The sequence below is a fragment of the Haliotis rubra genome, unplaced genomic scaffold, assembly GCF_003918875.1.
Source record: "Haliotis rubra isolate DU_JTF1 unplaced genomic scaffold, ASM391887v1 Scf293, whole genome shotgun sequence".
Taxonomy (NCBI): domain Eukaryota; kingdom Metazoa; phylum Mollusca; class Gastropoda; order Lepetellida; family Haliotidae; genus Haliotis; species Haliotis rubra.
In genome coordinates this window covers 1,124,772-1,145,700 of record NW_025766961.1, presented here as the reverse complement: position 1 = coordinate 1,145,700, position 20,929 = coordinate 1,124,772, and the positions used below count along the sequence as shown (strand labels likewise).

Here is a 20,929-nt window from a genome sequence, read left to right as displayed (position 1 = left end):
TCTTCTGTTGATGGCTAGACTGCAGTTTATTGGGCAATGCCCACTCGCTGTAGAACAGTTATGGCATGATTGTTGTCTTGCTATAATGTTGCTGGTTCATGCTTCACTGCTTTCTTCATAATTTTTCATAGAGTGCAGTAGTCCCCTGTTGAAGTTAGATTTGCCTGAGGTGTCAACATTTCTAGTGTTGATGTGTCATTTTCCCTTTTTTCCGTAGATGATCTCTGTTCATTCAGGGATGACCACATGTCTATACTTCTGTTCCTGTGGTTCCTGTGATTCATTGACGTGAACAGTATTATATACTGTCATCTAAATAAGCGATGAATCTCTTCATGATTGCCAGTCCTCTCACTGTCAGGGCTATGGCAGTTGTTGAGATTCCCCCTTGTATAACGGGTTTGTTTACAACCCCGGGAATTGGTGACATGTGATATGCAAATTTGGTCTGCGCTGCTCCATGGATCCTGTTGAATGCACACTCCAAACTTCACACCCACGAAATTTTCATGTGATAACACAGTGAATTTTCTAGTAGCCAGCGTGGTCATTTACAGAGTTCTGAAGAACTAACTGTGTATCTTCAGTCAACTCCCTGTCGAATGTATGACATCACCGGTGTATCATCAGGTTGATCTCCATGGTATCTGGTGCAACAGGAGGTTGAGTGAATGCACGTTTGATTTTACACTGCTTCCACCATCTTCCAACACCACTTCAGATGACGCCAAGGAGAGTTTCATGTGCAGCCTTGTTTATGTTTTTATTGTATTCCCAATTAGAAATGGGTTCTGACAGCTTGGTTACAGTATTTAAGCAGCTGTGGTGTAATATTTCCATTGCGCACAAGCTGATGGGGCTCTACTAAGACAGACGACTGCATGAAGATGCAAGACTGAACGTAGACCTGAAGTTGCGTGGAGGTCTAGGATTACAGCTGACATGTAGCTGCATGATGATCTAAAACTGTGCACAGGCCTAAGGCTGCTTCTTGCCACGATATTGCTAGGACATCTAGAGTCTAGGCTAATGCGTCTTGAACCGGTGAGGCGAAGGTCGGCATGTGATTGTTGAATCTTGTCACAAACAAGTCTATTTGCGGACAGCCTGCTTTCAGATTGCCAGTTGAAACGCAGTATCCATTCTGTTGGAGCCTTGCAAATATATGTAGAAGGTCACTGCAGCATTGTCTGTGCGTATCATCAGGATCTTGTTCCTGAATAGATGGGACTAATGAGTTACGGCTCTTATGAGTGCCTCAAACTCCAGTTGGTTGATGTGATGAGATTCTTTTTCTTTGGACCAGGTCCCTCCTGTTCCTTCTGAATTGAAGTGATCTCCCCAGCCTTGGTGCAAGGCATCTACAAATATATGCAGTTTGTTGTCCAGCTCTTGTAAATAAGTACTTCTGCAGACATTACCGACGCCCACCAACGAATCTGTTTCTTGATGTTATGAAGAGGAAAATTCGACGTGTAAAACAATGATGTCAGCAACCGCCACTTGTTTCATCCGGGGGATAGTCAAAGTGTTGATATCATCATCCTCAATACAGTAGGTATCTGCTGGGGATGAGTCCCTTGCAGGTGAAGAGATCGGTAGACCATCAGCAATCCAGACTAGCAGCTCCTGATCCTTGTAGATAGACGTAGATAGACTGCGTGACAGGCTTATCAATCTCAATGGCAGGTTGCAGTTGATGTTGCTGCTGCTGTAAAGCCATGAAAACTTGCGTTGTGATGTTGGCCACAAAGTCGGGCTGCTGCGTGAAGGCTTGCACCTGCACGAAGGCATAAGGCTGCGCTAGGGTCTGCATTGAAGGCTGCGGCTGTGTGAATGCCTACCTTGCATGAAAGCTAGGGCCTGCGTTGATGTGCTTCTGACTGAGTTTGGTTTTTACACAGCTTTTAGCAATATTCCAGCGGGGGAACACCAGAAATGGGCTTCGCACATGGTACCCATGTGGGGATTCAAACCCGGGTCTTCGGCGTGACGAGCCAACGCTTTAACAACTAGGCTACCCCACCGCCCCGCCTGCGTTGATGTGAAGGTCTGCAGTTGAGTGAAGGTCTGGGCCTGCATGGAAGTCGTCTTAAGGTTCTAAAAACGGTGGACTCTCTATGAAGGATAGATCATCTGCTTTGTATGAAGACATTTTCTGAGAGGCCTGAGCACAGGCCTCGACCTCCTCCAAACTGCCAGCACTCAGGAGGTTACTCTAGTAGTAACCTTCCCCGACGACTTCTTAACGAATGTCTTCTTCTGCTTAGCAACCTTCCGCAGGCTGAATATCTCCCCGAAGGGAACTTTCTTTTCGACTGACTGCACTTCATTATATCGTCCTTGTTGATAAAATCAACAAGAGAATCCCGTGAGGAACACTCAACTGCCAACTGAAAGGAATCAATGTTAATATTCAGTGTGAGTATATTGTCCTCAGGGGACTCTAAAAGAATGAACTCACGTTAAGCCATGTGCTTCCTTGACTTGACCTTAGGTGAAATAGCCTCGGACGATGCCCTGAATTCTTTTTCATAGAGATCGTCCTTGGGGTACATATATGCATTTTCTGCGCTGAAAATGTCCTGTGACAGTTGTATCAATGTTTTAATAAAAATATTGTACAATAAATAAAATCTTTTTTATCTATTATACGGCCGCCACCTCGTGGAGTTACCTCCCGCTATGCATGCCAGGTAAGCACCTAGGCCCGTATCATCATTCCTTCTGCTGTCACTACACTGAACGGATGTGTAGAGTTGAGCTGAATTCCTTCACTAAAGAGAAAGTAAAGAGAATAATGTCTGGGACACCACCACCTGTATGTATGGTCTTTATTTTGTCCTTTGAACGGAACAGTAAGACTTTGCGGTCGGTTGTCTCATAATTGTGACTTAGTATTAAATATTTTACGCTAGCTTTCCCGTGGTTTACGCACATGTTGCTTTGCCATGGCGGGAAGTTTAGCGTGCCACATGGTTGTCATATTGCGTTTTAACCAAGTATTTCTTCCCGTGGTCGCATTCACGTAATTTTCAATGTTTTGTACGTGTATATTTATGCTGCTGGCTCTGCTGTTAGCTACATGCTTGCGTGTTTGCTTTCAGGCGTTTTCCCGATGTTCTGTCTGCGGACAGAGCATTCCTAGAGCGGACAAGCACGACAAGTGTTTAGTTTGTCTTGAGAAAGTCGGCCATAATCCCGACATTTGTGAGCTGTGTAATGGCTTCTCCCCCCGAGCTTAGAAAAGGAGGGTAGCTGTTTTTCTCTTTTATAGAGAAATGAGAGAGGCGGGAGGGGAACTGACCCAGGTCCCCCCGTCTAAAGCCAAAAAACCTAAGACAGGCAAAAAAGCTAAGTAGCGCAGTAAGGCGCCTTCTCCTTCACCCAGCGGTTTTGACATGTCCGTAATAATGTAATTTTTAGAGTAAAATTGATATTTTATACTTATCCTGACTCATGCTCTTTTGCTTGTCTTCTTCCTCTTGCGAACATAGTGGAACACTTGTATCTCCTTAATTGAAGCTCCCTTCAATGTAAAATCACTAATTAGTACTCACCAAGAGTTGCCTCCCTTTGCCTCTGCGCAGGAAAAGGTGGCGCCACCCTCTGGCCTCATGCTTCACTCTCTCCTGATTTTGCGAGCCCAACACTTGAATTTACAGGGAAATCCAAAGTGTTATGTGGGGAGGATGGGAGGGCTTACCTCATGAGTCAGGATAAGTATAAAATATCAATTTTACTCTAAAAATTACATATTTTTCCTTATCCTGACTCATGCTCTTTTGCTTGATAATCTGTGCAAAGATTTCTGTATTGAGCATCCATTCTGTCGGTGACGGTTGATGTGGCTGAGAGAGTGCGTCTGCTAGTACATTCTTGGCTCCGGGAATGTGACATGCTCTGACATGTAAGTTGAGATCGTGGATTAGATCGAACAGTTGAAAACTTAAAGTCAATAAGTTCAGTGATCTCGTTGAGCCTTGTTTGTTCACATAAAACGCCACTGTCGAGTTGTCGGTATGAATCATCAGATGCGCATTTTGTAGAATGGTGCTCCAATGAAGTATGGCGTTGATTACCGCTTTCATCTCTAACATGTTTATATGGAGCTTGCTTTCTTGCTGATTCCATAACCCTGATGCCGTCCGGTTGGCGAGATGAGCTCCCCAACCCTGGAGCGACGCGTCTACATATAGATGGGTTTTGAATTCCTGCTCTGTTAAACAAATACCTTCGCAGACATTCGACCTCCTGGTCCACCATAGTAGATGAGGTCTGAGGTGTTTCGGTAGACTGAATGGTTGTAGGTCGTTGAGATGTGCATTGATGAAGACCTGTAACGGACGTAACTGTATTCTGCCTCTGACTGTCATGTCTTGGGCTGACGTGAGGAGACCCAACAGGCTCTGTCAATGTCGTAGTGGTAATGGAGAGAGTAGAGCTGGCGGAATGGTCTGTTGGATCTTGAGCCAACGGTCTTCTGGTACGACGATACGGTTGAGAGTCGTGATAAATCGAATGCCTAGGAATTGCAGATCTTGCGATGGTACTAGCTCCGACTTGAGTAAGTTTACTAACCATCCTAGCTGTGTTAGTAGCTTTATGATGTAGTTTAACTGTAGTTTGAGACGCTGTGGATCTTGATCTACTTGTATCCCGTCGTCGAGGTAGAACGCACTGCGTAGCCCTAGACGATGTAGATAGGTGACGATAGGTTTCGTTATCCTCGTGAATAGCCAGGGGGCTGATGATATTCCGAATGGGAGTACTTTCCATTGGTAATGCAGCCCGTCTAGTGTAAATCGTAGGTATTTCCTGGATTCGGGATGTATCGGGATGTGTAGATATGCGTCTTGCAGATCTATACTGGCCATGTAATCCATGGGACGAATCAACTGCCGTAACTGAGGTAGATGTATCATGCGAAACTTTGGCGGTTTGCGTAGATAATTTCTGTTGAATATGCTCATGTTGTAAATGAGTCTGTATTTCTCCTTGGAGTTTCTCTTGGGTACTAGGAAAACTGGGGAGTAGAAGCCTGGTTCGATGTTTACTTGATCTAGTACTTCTATGGCCTGCTTGGTTAAGAGCGATGTAACAGCCTCTCTTAACTTTGGTAGTTGTTGTGCCTGGAAGTCGAACTTGTGAGGGTTGACTGTCAGCGGAGGCGTGGCCTGTAGTGGGATACGAAATCCGTGTTGAAGAATGTTGGAGACATAAGGGTCTTGTAACATTCCCCAGTTCTGCCAGTGTAGTTGAAGGCGTCCACCCACTTGTGACGGTTGTACTGGAACGGCTGGGGGTGGAAGACTCCAGTCGTTCCGAACCTGTCTTTCAGCGTTTATAGTTGCGGGAACCTCTGGGTGCCCTGCCTCTTCCTGATCCTCCTCTATAGTTGCCATATGGGCGACGAAAAGAATCTTTTCCCCTGGAGCTGGCAATCTTCCTATCCCGTGCTCTCTGTAATCCAGTGAATTTAGATCTCCCTGAATATCTTTGTGACGTCTGCCTGATGACGCTGGCTAGCGTGTCCATCGACTTAATCATAAGGACTTCTCTGGAATCCTTAGTGACTTCCTTGGAGACTTTCTCTATTCCTCCGTCAAAGATGGATGGGGAGGACCACGGGGCTGTATAGAGTGGAGCTGTAAAGTTCTCACCCCAGCTGCAGGAAGCGAGGAGGCCTTGACGACGAGCTAAGGTTAGCGCTGCTGAGACTGATGTGAGATGATCCGTTAGGAACTGCTGGTCCTTCTTTTGCATCAGTAGGGCCGAGTAGATCATCCTATCATCTTCAGAAGTCGTGTCACGAAATCTGGTGATAAGTGTCTCATTGATCGTTCTAGATCTATTAAGGCCAAAGAACATGCGTCTCGTCATGGTTTCTATCTGCACCAGCTTGCGATCGTCAATCTTGTAGTTCTTGTTCTTGACATCACTGATCAGCTTGTAGTTGTCATCGATGTCTTGTGCCTTGAAGAAGGGGTCCATGTTATGAGTTGAGAACTTCTTAGCGTGAAAGTTCGGTAGGTGTGGCGTCTGAACTTTCGTGGCTTTATGGAAGGCTGTATCTAGATTCTGTGGCACCGCAGCAATCGGGTCGATCGGAGGTAAGGTGACGGCGTCTGCATCGTCTTCCTTCATCAGGTAGGTATGCGCCGAGTTGCCACTCTTGGAAGGTGAAGAAAGGTCTAGGTTGTTTACCATCCAATATCGTATCTCAGCGTCTGAGAAAATGATGCCTCCATCATCTTCTACCCCAGGATTGCTGATGAGAGGTTGATGCTCTTCAGAAGGTGGACTGTGTGCTTCTACCACTGTGCCGGGTGACGTTAGGGGAGACCTGACTGTAGACTTCTGTGCAGACATGTGTGGTGACCTGCGAGGAGATCGACGTGGTGAAAGGTCGGGGTGATCGTCTTGGTGTTCTGCGTCTATGGGTTGACCTTCGCAGAGACCTGTGAGGTGAATGTTGATAGCTTCGCGAAGCTCTTGTGGAGTCCCTCGATGTCCTTCTGGACGAAGATGATCTGGAGCCAGGTCCCCCTTCGCGAAGGCCTTCGCGAAGCTTCCTCTGCGTCCGGTCCTGGGGAATGGCGACTTGACCTTCGCGAAGGCTTCCGTGAAGTCTGGTGGTCTGAGTCCGCATCTAAGGATGAAGCCAAGGAAGGTGATGATCTATCCCGCCTTCGCGAAGGCTGTACATCTGGGTCCTTCGTCGAGGTGGTCTGTGACTTCCTTCGCGAAGGTGGCTTCGTCGTGGCTGCTACTTTGACGGGGGGTCCCTCTGGGGTGTCGTCTGCGTTGGAGCCTTCGCGAAGGCTCAGGCCCTGGGCTGGCTGCTTCTCCAGTCTGTAGTGGTCTTCCATCATGATCATGATTTTCCGCATCAGTTCATCTGGGACGGTCTGCGATGAAGTAGTGGGTGCCCTTTCTGCGATGTTAGCGGCGGGGCCCTCAGGGAGATCGTCCGACATCAGTGTAGACACATCAGGCTGCATGGCGATCTCTGCTGACGTCACTGTAGCTGTCACCGGTCGCTTCTTGTGGGGGATGATGATCGGCTGATCATCGTAGAGGCCCAGTTCAGCGGCTGGAACGATCTCGGCTGAGAAAGTTCTTGACGACTTCGTAGACTTTCCCTTGGAGGTAGACGCTGCCCTGGGGGTACGGAGTCTGCGTTGAGTAGACGTCGAGGCCCTCTTAGACTTTGGCTGCGATGACGGGATGTCTGGGGAGGCAGGACGCTTCTTGGAGACGGCGGACTGCATCCCACGCCCCTCCTCCGAGGGACGCTCTAGCGGAACACCAGACGGGAGGGGGTCGACCAACAGCAGCTGACTGGATGGGGATTCCGATGTATCGGCCATGTCTAACCCTTGTTTGCGTGACCTATCTGCAGCACGTCTCAAGACGCAAAGATGATATTTATTAAAAGCAGAATTAGATAGATTAATGCAGTAACTGCAACGTGAATCAAACGCACAAGGCGTAGAACAACTAGGGCATATTACATGCGGGTCAGCAGCAGAAAAAACGTAATCTACAAATAGTACAGATTTTCATCAACGTAATACTAGCTGAACAATCACGAACTCACGTGAATAAACAGTAGAAATACGATTAATTATCAATACATATTAATGAAGGATACTAGCTATACCTCTATAGTAACCTATAGGAGCTAACTTACTAAGAAAAACCAAAGGATATAGTGTGTAAGGAGACACAGGCGCTCTCAAATCCTGCTCACTGGGCGAAGAAGGAGAGAGTGAAGCATGAGGCCAGAGGGTGGCGCCACCTTTTCCCGCACAGAGGCAAAGGGAGGCAACTCTTGGTGAGTACTAATTAGTGATTTTACATTGAAGGGAGCTTCAATTAAGGAGATACAAGTGTTCCACTATGTTCGCAAGAGGAAGAAGACAAGCAAAAGAGCATGAGTCAGGATAAGGAAAAATACACAGCTTTTTCAGCAGCACATGGACTCAGTGAAGTCCCTTGTTCATGAGTCGGTTGGAGGTCTCCGGCAGGAGTTCCTCGCCCACTCTGAGCAGGGGACGGAGAGTCCGGGGGTGGGATCGCCGAGCCCGGCTCGATCCCTTAGACTAGAGGCATCCCTTAGACTCTGGCTTCGAGTCCGGACGCTTCGGCTACCCCGGAGGGGGAGGGTTCGCTCCCAGTCCCCCTCTCGGTGTTGGCACAGGGTCCGTTGAGGATTCCTGGGGTTCCGGTTCCTGCGCCGTCCCGCCCCATGAGAGCGGAGGTCCCAGTTCTGTCTGGTATTCCTCCCGCGTCTCGGGACCGGGGTTCGAGTCTGGTGTCGGGTGCCTTCGGCTCTTCCCTTCCCTCTGTGTCTGGTGCTAGGCCTCCCACCGGGTCGGGGTTTGGGTCCTCTTCGCGAGGAGACCCAGCCTCTGACTCGGGCTCAGGTGCCGAGTCCATGGACGTTGGGGAGGTAGAGGAGCCGGAGGGCGCTTTCCGTTTCTCGACGGCTCTGCGGGAAGTACGGCAACGCATTGCTGAGTTTATCCCCCAGGCCGCGGTGCCTACCAGCCGCTGGGTCTCGGCTGAGTTCCGCCTGCCAGACACTGCTCCGCATCTTGCCGTCCCTGGTGCAGGACGTGGTTGATCCTCTCCTGGTTGGGACACGCCTCCGGTTTGACTTGCCTGAGCTTGTACCAGCTGGGGGGCGATTCCCTGTTTGTGCCAGTGGTCGATGAGTGTGTGTTTACTTCGGTAGCCCTCGGCTCGGCTTCCTCCGGTGCAGCCCCGGCTGCCAGGCAAGGGCGTTTAGTGCCACTGTTTGCCCTCGCGGGCGACCCCCTGCAACAGGCTTACCAGACCTACGAGGAGGTATACCGGAATGCCATGCAGCAGGTGCGGGTGGTCATCCACGAGGCCTACCTCTCCTCGATTCAGAGGTCGGCCCTGGAGGCTGAGGGGAACGCTGGGGACTTCTCCCCGCATGTCGTTCTCTTACGCCAACTATCCGAAGTTCAGGCCCACCTAGCGCGCGACTCCTTGAGGTCAGCGGCGTCTACGGTGATGTGCGCAGTCATGGGGATGCGCAAGCTGTGGCTGTCGACGTCTCGCTACTCGGCAGCTACACAGCAGACCTTGCTGGCCCTTCCCTTCCGTCTGGGAGCGACATTGTTTCCTGGGTCCCAGCAGGTCATACGGGAGGCTGCCAGGCAGCTACCTCCTTCAAGGATTCTAAGGCCTTGTTGGAGCACCCGCGGGCTTCTCGCCCCTGCGCTCCCGTTCCGGCTTCCTCCTCCGGGGTGCAGCCTACACCTGAGTCTGCCGGCTGGCTTTGGCTGCTGGGCAGGGGTAGGCGGAGGAGCCGTCCCGCCAAGGTTAAGGGCCAGGAGCAGTCTTCTTCGGCTGGCTCCCAGCCTTTTCGCGGGCGCGGGAGGTCTGCCCCGACCTCCCGTTAACCCAACAGGCTGTCGCCGTGGGTCCGTCCCAGTCAGCTCAGCTACTCGGGACCACTCACGCTCTCTTGCCATACGTCCCAGTTGGGGGCCGCCTCTCTCTATTCCTGCCGGAGTGGGAGAAGGCTACCAGCAACACTTGGGTGCTTTCCACCGTCAGTGTCGGCCATCTACCACTGTGGAAGCGAGGCCCGCCAGAATTCACCGGCATACGTCGCACTCCGGTGCCGTCATGTCAGGTCAGGGCGGGTATACTGCGAGACGAAGTTCAGGCTTTGCTGGACAAGTCCACTATAGAGCGCATACCACCAGGCGGGGAACAGGCGGGATTTTATTCCAATTCTGGCTTCGAGGCGGGATTCGACAAACGTTCAGTATGAGGATAGGTGGTCCTGCTATGTGGGTTGGTGTTCAGATAGGGGGATTGCAGATCCCTTTTCTGAAGATTTAGTCCGAGTATTGGAGTTTTTGCAAGCGTGTTTGGAAGAGGGCCTGGCGGCTTCGACCATTCGTGGCTACTCCACCGCTATTTCCACTTTTCACACCCCTGTCGATGGTGCTCTTCTGGGGCAGCACCCTCTCGTACAGCGCTTTTTAGCTGGCGCGGATCCGGTTCGACCTGCTGTCAGGTGAACCAGCACACCTTGGGATTTGTCAATTGTGCTAGATTGGCTGTCCGCTCCTACGTTCTCACATCTATCGGCTATTTCCATTCAGTTGTTACCATGGAAGGCTGTATTTCTGGTGGCGGTAACATCTGGGCGTAGGGTTGGTGACTTACATGCTATGTCGTCAGACCCGGCGCTGACTGTGTTCCATTCAGATCGTGTCAGTATTCGCCTCCCGGATACTTACCGCCCGAAGGTCGATCACGCTTTCCATGTGACAGCTCCTATCGAACTTCCTATCTTACCCAGCCTTCCACATCGGAGACCTCTCCTACGAGCACTTACCCGTTGGATGTCCGAAAGACTCTCAAGGTCTATATCAAACAAACACAAGGGATCCGTACGGGTACCCATCTGTTCTGCTGTTACGGTGGTGGGAAGGCTGGGGTGCCGGCGAGCAAACAGACCCTGTATCGGTCATTTGTGCTGCCTATCAGGCTAAGGGCAAGCCTCCCCCTGAGGGGTTGAAGGCTCACTCGGTCAGGGCAGTAGCCACGTCAAAAGCTTTTGCATCGGCACTACCCATTGAAGAGATATGCTCTGCCGCTATTTGGAGCCGGCCTAGCACTTTTATCAGGCACTATCTGCTCGATACACATTCACATGATCGTGCGCGCTTTGGCCGTTCTGTTCTCTCCAGTGGACAGTGTCCTGCCACCCTGACCGAGTGAGTCTTGCTTATCTGGTTTAGTTGACGCTGCTTTCAATTGTGTTTTATTGATATGTCCGCTGCTGTGTGAATTACCTCCTTTCGATTCTCTACGGAGATTATGGTCGGTAGTGAGTGTTTTTTCCCCCCTACGGTGCTCTCTAATAGACCATGAGGTGGGTGGGTAAGTTTTATTTTGACCGTATGCGATCTCATTATACTTAACCTACGAGGTCGACTCTCAGTACCTTTCCTCCCTGTCAGTTACCCTCCCATCATGCCTCTCGCGGAAGCTCCGGGACACATGACAGGTGAGTGATTGTGGCGTCTGTTACATTATTCTTAACGATCGCTATTTATGTGTACTTTGACAGAATTCCCTCCTCCCTGGCCTCCGGTCTTTGGGAGTCTGAGTTAATGCATATATGTACCCCAAGGACGATCTCTATGAAAAAGAATTAACCAAACCTGTAGAGGTTTTCAATTCTTTGAAGAGAGTCGCCCTGGGGTAGGGCCTCCCGTCTCCTCGCAATTCTGTTCACTGATATATTCAGCAGAAGGAATGATGATACGGGCCTAGGTGCTTACCTGGTTGGCTGCGCATGTGTAGCAGGAGGTAACTCCACGAGGTGGGGGCCGTATAATAGATAAAAAAGATTTTATTTATTGTACAATATTCTTATTAAAACATTGATACAACTGTCACAGGACATTTTCAGCGCAGAAAATGCATATATGTACCCCAAGGACGACTCTCTTCAAAGAATTGAAAACCTCTACAGGTTTGGTTAAGTTTTCCTGTCTATTTTTGCCCATCTTTTTACGTTGTAAGGCCAGTAAATAATTGGTAAATTCCAATCCCCTAAGTGGGCACAGAACTTACACCTAAAGTTTAAATTGCAATTATGTTTAACACAAGAAAAGCACACAGGGTGCGGGACATGAACAGAGACTCTATATTAACAAATAGAGCATGTTTTTATAAACCCAACAACACTCTCACAAAATCCCAAAAATAGAATTAATTAACAATATATTTTGAAAAATAACCCATGGTTATGACGTAAAAAGGATATATGATGAAAAACCAAGCATAAATTTTGATGGATGGGTTGAAATAGAAGGGGATTAGCTTGGATTGTGAACAGAGAGAATCCTCCCAACTGTCCTGTAGGGCGAAAATGGAGAGAGTGATGAGCCACGGTTGGTCATGTGGGTTGCTGGTGCGCATGCACAAAGAGAAGCCCATTTGGGGTGAGCTATTTTTAACTGTTCTTGGGAACATAAGACAAAGGTTTCCACTGAACCTCAGGAGAAAAGGGAGATAAGTGATTAGAATGAATCAGGATAAGGTAGAATTTTATGTTTTGTTATCTTCAGAACAGATCAAGTTTGCACCTACCTCATCGGATCTGAAAGCCTGTTTGAGGTGTGTGTATTTAAGGAAGCGAGAGATGGGCAGGACATTGGAACCAGTGTACATGAGTATGAAGAAGAAGACTCCAGTAAGGTAAAGTCTGGAGATATTTGGGTTGTCCTGCATGATCTCGAACAGAAGTGTTGCCACCTTCTCCACCAACACAGGATCAAACGTCAGAAGGAGCTGAAAAACAAAGAAAACATACACCGATCCAAAACCAGGAAAGCACATACAAAAAGACATAACAGCAGCAAGCTGACATACATGTATTTATCAGTAACATTCAAGTTCAAAGGAAACAGAATGTACTTTAGTTGCATGACAAATTGTCTATGACTAGTCAAAAGGAGGCACTAACATAAAGTCAAAGAAAATATACAAGTCAGATGAAAACCTCTTGAACACATTCAGCTATCATCATCGGTGGGACAAGCATGCAAAAATAGCAACTTTCACAGGTCAACTTGTTGCCGAAAAAAAAAGTGGTCACAGATCAATGGACCATGGCTGAAGGTTACCTGACACATGCAGTTGAGTGAGAACCTTAACAAATTACCTTTCATGTTATCTGCACATCAAACAAGGTTTCAACTTCATGCCCATACTTTCAGAACTATCTATTACAATACAGCAGGAACTAATGGTCCAAACTGTAGAGTGCAGTTTAATTTGTCAATCAAATTATATCATCAACAAAAACCATGTAAATATCAGCAAAATTGATTCTGAGAACAAATATAACCATGCAATAATATCCATCAAAACATAGAGATGCACGGCAAGAAGTACCACTGGCATGTTAAGTGTTGGCATAAACACTGCTAAACAGTTCAGTGATCATTGCCATTGTTTGTTACTACTGTACATTGTAAAACCTTGGAGTGATGAAGCAAGTTTATCTCAAGGACATTTTACAGGGTTGTGTTGTACCTCTCCTCATAGTTTGCTGCATTAGATAACGTTGTTTTTCAGAAATGCTGGGATCATAATGTTGATAATGTTGGCAGTGACAGTAACAGTTTTCAAGCTTTGTCCCAGAAACAACAGTACTGTCATTGGCTATAAAATTGTCACACAAAATACAATTTCAAAAACTTGTAAAACAGAAAGAGGCACCACTTTAGCTGATGATCAATGTAGATAAGTTTCGGTACAGACAACACGATCAACAAAAACAACTTAAAAGTTGTACATGGCTTTGGATTTTGACAAGCTAGTTAAGTCTTGTCACTAGGGCTGGGATAGATCCAAATTTTCTACCCGGGGACCCTACCCCCTATTACCCTACCCTACCCTATTACCCGTTATGCTAATTCCTGACATCAACTTTGTAAGAAATGGCAATATATTATTCAGCTCGGAGGCTAAAATTTCAAGTTTTTCAAAATCTTAACCATGTATTATATTCAAAAGAAGTGACTGTAAATTATGTCTAAATCTTCAAAGTCTGCTAAGACAGACAACTTTTAATCATGAAAGAATAACATATTACATTGTTTAATCTATGAGTCACATGATCATAACGGGTTCGGGTATTGAGACGGGTACCCGGGTCCAACTCAATAACCACCCGTCCTGGGTATTCAGGTTACCTGTCCCAGCCCTACTTGTCAAGTGACCTTAGATTCAAAATAAATTCAAAGAAACAGATCATACTATACCTGTACAATATGTGGGAGACAGGTTGCTTCAGAAAGAATCCTCTTGACTCTTGGAAGTGGACGAACAATAGCACCATCACAATCTCTGAAATTGTAGTCACACTTAAGTAATATGCAGCATAGTAATTATCTGCAAAAATCTGGGACACATTGGGGAGTATTCTGCACTGCTTTTATGTGGCCGAGTTGATTTTATTACTGTTTGTAAATATTTTAGGAACATCTCTTAATTTGTCTACTTTGTGACTCAGCAAGCGGCTGTTTCAAACCATATCACTTGAGCAGGATACAGAAAGTAACAACAGATTTACCCCTGCACCTGTATAATTACTTACTTCACAATAGCCACTTTCACTCTAATGACAAGCGTATTGATTTGTCTGCCTTATCATGTAAGTCCATTTTCCTACAGTTCAACCTTGTTTCATCAAGCTGTTGGTCAGATACTACCTTTCTTACAAGTCCACTTTCATATATCCTTTGATCAGCAAATATACCATTCAAAAATAGTAGTGGATATTACATTTTGCAAGCATACCACTAGCCAATGCCAATGCATATGACAAAAAGTAATATATATCCGTACAGATGAAACATTTCCAAAAGGAATGGAATAAATTGTCATATTTTCCCTTAATTTATCTTCATCATCTGTTTCCTCCTTGGCTTCACCATTTGCATTTTATCAATCTTCTAAATCCAATATCCCCTACTTTTTTGAATGGTATAATTGTGCATTTCTCAGGGACCAAATGGCTGAGGATTTCATTCTATAATATACAGTGAAACCTGGCAACACCAGCACCTGTCTAATCCGGCACACTGTCAAAACTGGCATTGGTCCCGCCATTTTACAACGATATTATGATAATCAAAACATTGTCTAATCCGGCACCTGTTTATTCCGTATTCCGGCACGACTTTCCGGTCCCAACAAGCAATTGTAACTGTAATTAACACTGTCTAAACTGGCATGGGTTTGAACAGTCCAATCAAGGACCCATAATCCAATACATTAATTAATCCTCTTGGGACGCTAGATAATCAGGAAGTAGTGCTGTGAATCAAACGCTCGTAGGATTACCGCGGTTATGCTTTATAAACACTGGGGGATTGCATTAACTGTTTTCAAATGAGTGACGTGTCAGAGAGTAAATAAATAGGCATTGGTTTTATTGACTCGTGAGTCACTTTGAGTGTCATGATGGCTAAGCGGGCACGTTTGGAGTTAACACATGTTAAAAAACTTCAGCTTATCAATAACTTTGATACTCTTCATCGGCCCTCTAAGAAAGTACTTGCAGTTAAATATCAAATTGGCAGGGAAACTGTTTCGGACATTTTGAAAAAGCGTGTAAATCATCACTGTCAAATCCAGCACCCTGTCTAAACCGGCATTTTATTTTGGTCCCGTGGGGTGCCGGTTTAGACAGGTTTCACTGTAGGAAAATGGTGTTTGTACCTATACCGAAACGTCGCACTCATTGTAATAAACATGTTGACTATCCATAGAACTTGGTTTTCCTTCATCTATACTAAAATGCCTCTCAAACAGGTTTCACGGTATATACTCATGGAAAAGAATAAAGGAACACTCGTACTCTACGGTTGCAGCTTGGTTTCGTAATTAGACTGTTGGTAAAAACAGTAATCACTCTGGATGAGTGCCCCTTTAAGAATGTCTCCTTGTTACTAGAGAGTTCTGAAGATGTGCCATACACAGATGTGACAGATGGACCTAGCTTCAATGTGGCTGAAGCAGTTGGTCAGGTGTCAAGGGTAGATAATGAAGTCATATGAGAACAGTGAACCAACATTTCATTGGCCAAATGGACATGTCCAAAAGAAAGTAGGTAGAAGTTGTTGGTGCCTACTATCTTTTGCAAGAAGAAGGCTTGTCGGCAGATACAGTCAGACTACTGCCCAGGACTTCAAGTTGTTGAATCACAGCTTCTGTTTTTCTGCCAATCAGCACCCTGTGATTTGGCCCGGAGTTAAAACATAACAGCTATTGGTGCTATACGAGGCAGGATTGCACAAAAGATCATGAAATAAGTTTTGGGAATACCAACCTGCTAGGGTAGTAGGCAGCCATTTTGATCAACATGTTGAGTATGAGAGTGGCAAGGTCACTTTCATTCATGACAGCTTGACCAGATGCCAGCAATGTCCACTTTAGCTGTGACACTGATTGCAATGGTCGCCATCCATCCATTCCTTGTGCCCAGCAGCGTGTCTTGGCATGAATAGTTCCTTCAGCCCAAAACTGTTTCATCTGAAGAAGAGGTAAAAGTTTGCACTTTCATTAATTCAATATCTGTCAAATGCCACTAACGTGTTAAGTTCATAGGCAAGAAATCGATACATTTTGGGTATGTGCTCAGTTTTGTCTTATGAAATATTGTGTCATCTTTAAACATTCCTCTCAATAACTAATTTAGTTCCCCTTACTGAAAGATGCAGCCATTGTCATAAAGTGTCTGATTAATGAAGGCCCTCCAAAATAGTTTCACATAAGGAATTAACATGCATACTCAGGAAATGATGAGTTTTGGAACAGCTGTCTGTTCCATTTCAACAGCAAATAATGGTCCAAAAATGTAATTTTTCAAGTAAAATTGATATTATTATACTTATCCTGACTCATTATCTTTTGCTTATCTCCCTTTCCTTTGCGTAATGGTAGTGGAACACTTGAATCCCTTGAAGTTCCCGAAGCGGACGTAAAAATACACTCACCCACAAGTTACCTCCCTTTTGCCCTTTCCCACGCAAACAGTCATGTGACCAGCCTTACTTGTCTCTCTCTCCTGATTTTTCTGCCCATGCACTTGGATGTGCTGTGAAATCCGAAGTGTTTCCAGCAGGGAAGATGGGGGGGCTTATCGCCATGAGTCAGAATAAGTATAAAAATATCCATTTTATTTGAAAAATTACATATTTTTTCTTGTCCTGACTCATGATCTTTTGCTTATAGAATCCTGCGGATTGGTGGTGGGTCAGGTCACTTCCTGGATTCATCAGCTGTCCTTTAGATACGTCCTGTATCCCCCCCAATGGGAACTGCGTAGCGGCATTTCCGAGATCCTATTCTTCCAACTTCCGTTATAACTCGGGGGGACCACTTCTTGTCTTACTTCCATCTCAGACAAGTTGAATCATCTTGATTCATGTGGCTTCAGATAAACTATATATCTTCAGGGCTCTGACCGGACACAAGGATACGTCCTCTATATCCTCTGGTCCAAGGATTGTAGACAGCGCTGGTACGCGGAACTGTCTATCTGGCTGACCAGGTAGTTGGTTCTTGGCAATGAAGTCCCATCTAAGTCCTAGATGAACTGCAGCATGTTGCCCCGTGTCGAATCTGGTTTGACCAAAGTCCAGCGCATGTATCTCCGATATTCGAGCTGCCGTGGCTAGCGCAAGCAGGAACAGAGTCTTCTATGTCAGCAGCTCGAAGGTAGTCTGATCTAGAGGTTCGTAGGCATCACTTCTAAGATGACGTAGAATTACATTTAGATCCCAGGCCAGAGCTCTGAACTTCTTTTGCTGGTCCTCCAGTTTAAAAGATCTCAGCAGAGCAAGTAATTCTGGTACTTTTGTCAACTTGATGCCTGTTTTCATGGTAATCACTGTACTGATGGCAGCGAGGTATGTAGATAATGTCGAACCTTTCAGATGTCTAGTCTGTCTAAGATGACACAGGTATTCCACCACTTGAGGATGAGTAGCTCTCATAGCAATGATGCCTTTCCGCCTTGCATAAGTCTCAAACTTCAGCCACTTGTCATCATACAGGTAATGAGTAGATCTGCGTAACGCTAGTGTTACTGCCTTGGCTGCCCTGGCGGAGTATCCTCTTTTCTTCAAACATGTTTTGATACGGTCCACACGTGTAGCTGGAACAGTGTTGGGTTACCGTGGACTTGCTTGGTGTGCGGATGTATGAGTAGGTTCGGCCAATCTGGTAACTTGATTGTTGGACTTCCGAGATCTTCTATTAGGTCTAGGAACCATACTCTCGCTGGCCAGTATGTCGCGACCAAGGTCAGTTGTAGCGCCTGTGTCTGTTTGATGTTCAACAGTACTTTCGGTAGTAATATCAGTGGTGGAAATGCATAAGCGTTTAGTCCTTCCCATGATTTGTTCAGTGCATCTGTTGCCCAGGTTTGAGGATCTGGAACTGGTGAGACAAACGTCTGTAGTTGTTTGTTGAACCTCGTGGCAAACAGGTCTATGCAAGGGGATCCTATTTCCCTCAACTAAGAGAAAATGACCTGTCTTCACATATGCGAGCGAAGCGATCAAAGGTTGGCAACGTGCTTCCCTCGCTTCGGTTCGATAAATATTTTGAATGTCAAAATAAAATATCGCCATCATCAAAGGTAGACACCAATGTTGAATTAAATATATTGTATGTGAGTAATTATTAAATATGAGGTTGGAAATCCGAGAGCACAACTCTGTGAGGACATGGGTGTCTACCTTTGATGATGGCGATATTTTATTTTGACATTCAAAATATTTTTCGAACCAAAGCGAGGGAAGCACGTTGCCAACCTTTGCTCGCATATGTGAAGACAGGTCATTTTCTCTTTGTTGCGCAACCCTATTTGCGCTACAATTTGCCTGTGAGTAGTCGTGGAAGTCAATTGCGGTGCCGATCTCAAAGGTACTTCGGGTAGAAGTAACGGGGGATCATCAAAAACGTCTACTTCATGTGGAGGTAGTATCTCTTCGTTGAAGAATTTCTGATGCGTTGACTTACTAGGCTGCGTAGATTTACCCTCCGATCTGGTAACAGATGCTTTCTGTTGCGACGTAGAAGAAGATGATGTCTCTTTCTTGGCTTGAGTCGGAGTCAACTGCGTTGTAGCCGATTTCTTCTTGGCCCCTGTACCAGCAGACCTTCCTTTCAACGTACTTAACATAGCACCAGTATTATGAATCTCCGCAGTAGCAATCAACATACGGTTTGCCGGCTGATCTCCTGTTTTATCAGCCGTGACTTGTGATGACTTCCTCACCCAATCCATGGCACGTCTAGAGATATAAGACAAATATTGTTTAAATTGTAGATTTGATAAATCAACACAATAAGTACAGCGCAAGCTGGAAAACATGGTTTTATGCACGAAGGGCATTGGGGGTGAGGATCAGCCATGGATAACCTGTGCCTGTAAACACTGCAAGATTTCATGAGTTACATAACGATGAAATTATGACACAAATACAAATAATTTTTACAAAATCTTTACATATACATAGTAGTTATTGCCAAATCCATACACAGCGTAATTTTGAAGAATAGGACCTAAATAAAAGGATATAATGCTGTATACAGGACTCCAGTGCTCGCCCATCTGCTTGGGCGAAAAGGGAGAGAGTGACAAGTAAGGCTGGTCACATGACTATTTGCGCGGGAAAGGGCAAAGGGAGGTAACTCGTGGGTGAGTGTATTTTTACGTCCGCTTCGGGAACTTCAAGGGATTCAAGTGTTCAACTACCATTCACAAGGGAAAGGGAGATAAGCAAAAGATCATGAGTCAGGATAAGAAAACATTCATATTTCTGGCTTCAGCGCTTTCTCCACAAAGTGCAAAGGTAGTCATAATATTCAAATTCGTAACATATATATAAAAGGTGATGCAACAAATAAATAATGAATCTTAGTCATTTACACAGGGGACGCCACCATTTGTTATCATAGATAAGTCGATCTCATAGATAAGCAGAGGTCCTAACTTGACCCTTAAAATCAGTGTCAGAATGGTATGTTCCATAGATAAGCCGAACCATCAACCTTCACTCATCTTTTCATCATGATCAGTCATCCAAAATAGAGTATGAAAAAATCCCATATTGAATTACACAAGTTAATCCTGTTGTTTACTCTATTTCATAATGAAACATGTTCTTTGCATATCTGGATCTGGGTAAATAATGAATGTTAGTCATTTACACAGGGGTTGCCACAAGTAAACACTGAATCCATGATTTACACAGGGGTTGCCACAATTTAATACTGAATCCATGATATTTACACAGGGGTTGCCAAAATTAAATACTAAATCCATGATATTTACACAGGAGATGCCACAAGTAAATGCTGAATCTATGATATTTACACAGGGGATGCCACAAGTAAATACTGAATCGATGATATTTACACAGGGGTTGCCACAAGTAAATACTGAATCCATGATATTTACACAGGATTTGCCACAAGTAAATACTGAATCCATGATATTTACACAGGGGATGCCACAAGTAAACACTGAATCCATGATATTTACACAGGGGTTGCCACAAGTAAATACTGAATGCATGATATTTACACAGGGGATGCCACAAGTAAATACTGAATCCATGATATTTACACAGGGGATGCCACAAGTAAATACTGAATCCATGATATTTACACAGGGGATGCCACAAGTAAATACTGAATCCATGATATTTACACAGGAGACTCCACAAGTATATACTGAATCCATGATATTTACACAGGGGTTGCCACAAGTAAATACTGAATCCATGATATTTACACAGGATTTGCCACAAGTAAACACTGAATCCATGATATTTACACAGGGGATGCCACAAGTAAATACTGAATGCATGATATTTACACAGGGGTTGCCACAAGTAAATACTGAATCCATGATATTTACACAGGGGATGCCACAAGTAAATACTGAATCCATGATATTTACACAGGGGATGCCACAAGTAAATACTGAATCCATGATATTTACACAGGAGACTCCACAAGTATATACTGAATCCATGATATTTACACAGGGGTTGCCACAAGTAAATACTGAATCCATGATATTTACACAGGAGTTGCCACAAGTAAATACTGAATCCATGATATTTACACAGGGGATGCCACAAGTAAATACTGAATCCATGATATTTACACAGGAGATGCCACAAGTAAATACTGAATCCATGATATTTACACAGGGGTTTCCACAAGTAAATACTGAATCCATGATATTTATACAGGAGATGCCACAAGTATATACTGAATCCATGATATGCAGGTCAAGAAGAGATAACTCTGACATTGGAGGTAAGTATGG

At 45.4% G+C, this 20,929-nt stretch overlaps 1 protein-coding gene across 1 annotated transcript in view; it reads right to left on the bottom strand.

The window, feature by feature from the left end:
* The window catches only part of LOC124282143 (dnaJ homolog subfamily C member 13-like), a 303,611-nt gene that overhangs the window by 102,960 nt on the left and 179,722 nt on the right, over positions 1 to 20,929 (bottom strand). Inside the window, 3 exon segments of the mRNA XM_046718113.1 lie at positions 12,157 to 12,357; positions 13,836 to 13,920; positions 15,908 to 16,110. Of these exon segments, the coding sequence (XP_046574069.1) occupies positions 12,157 to 12,357; positions 13,836 to 13,920; positions 15,908 to 16,110 (489 nt within the window).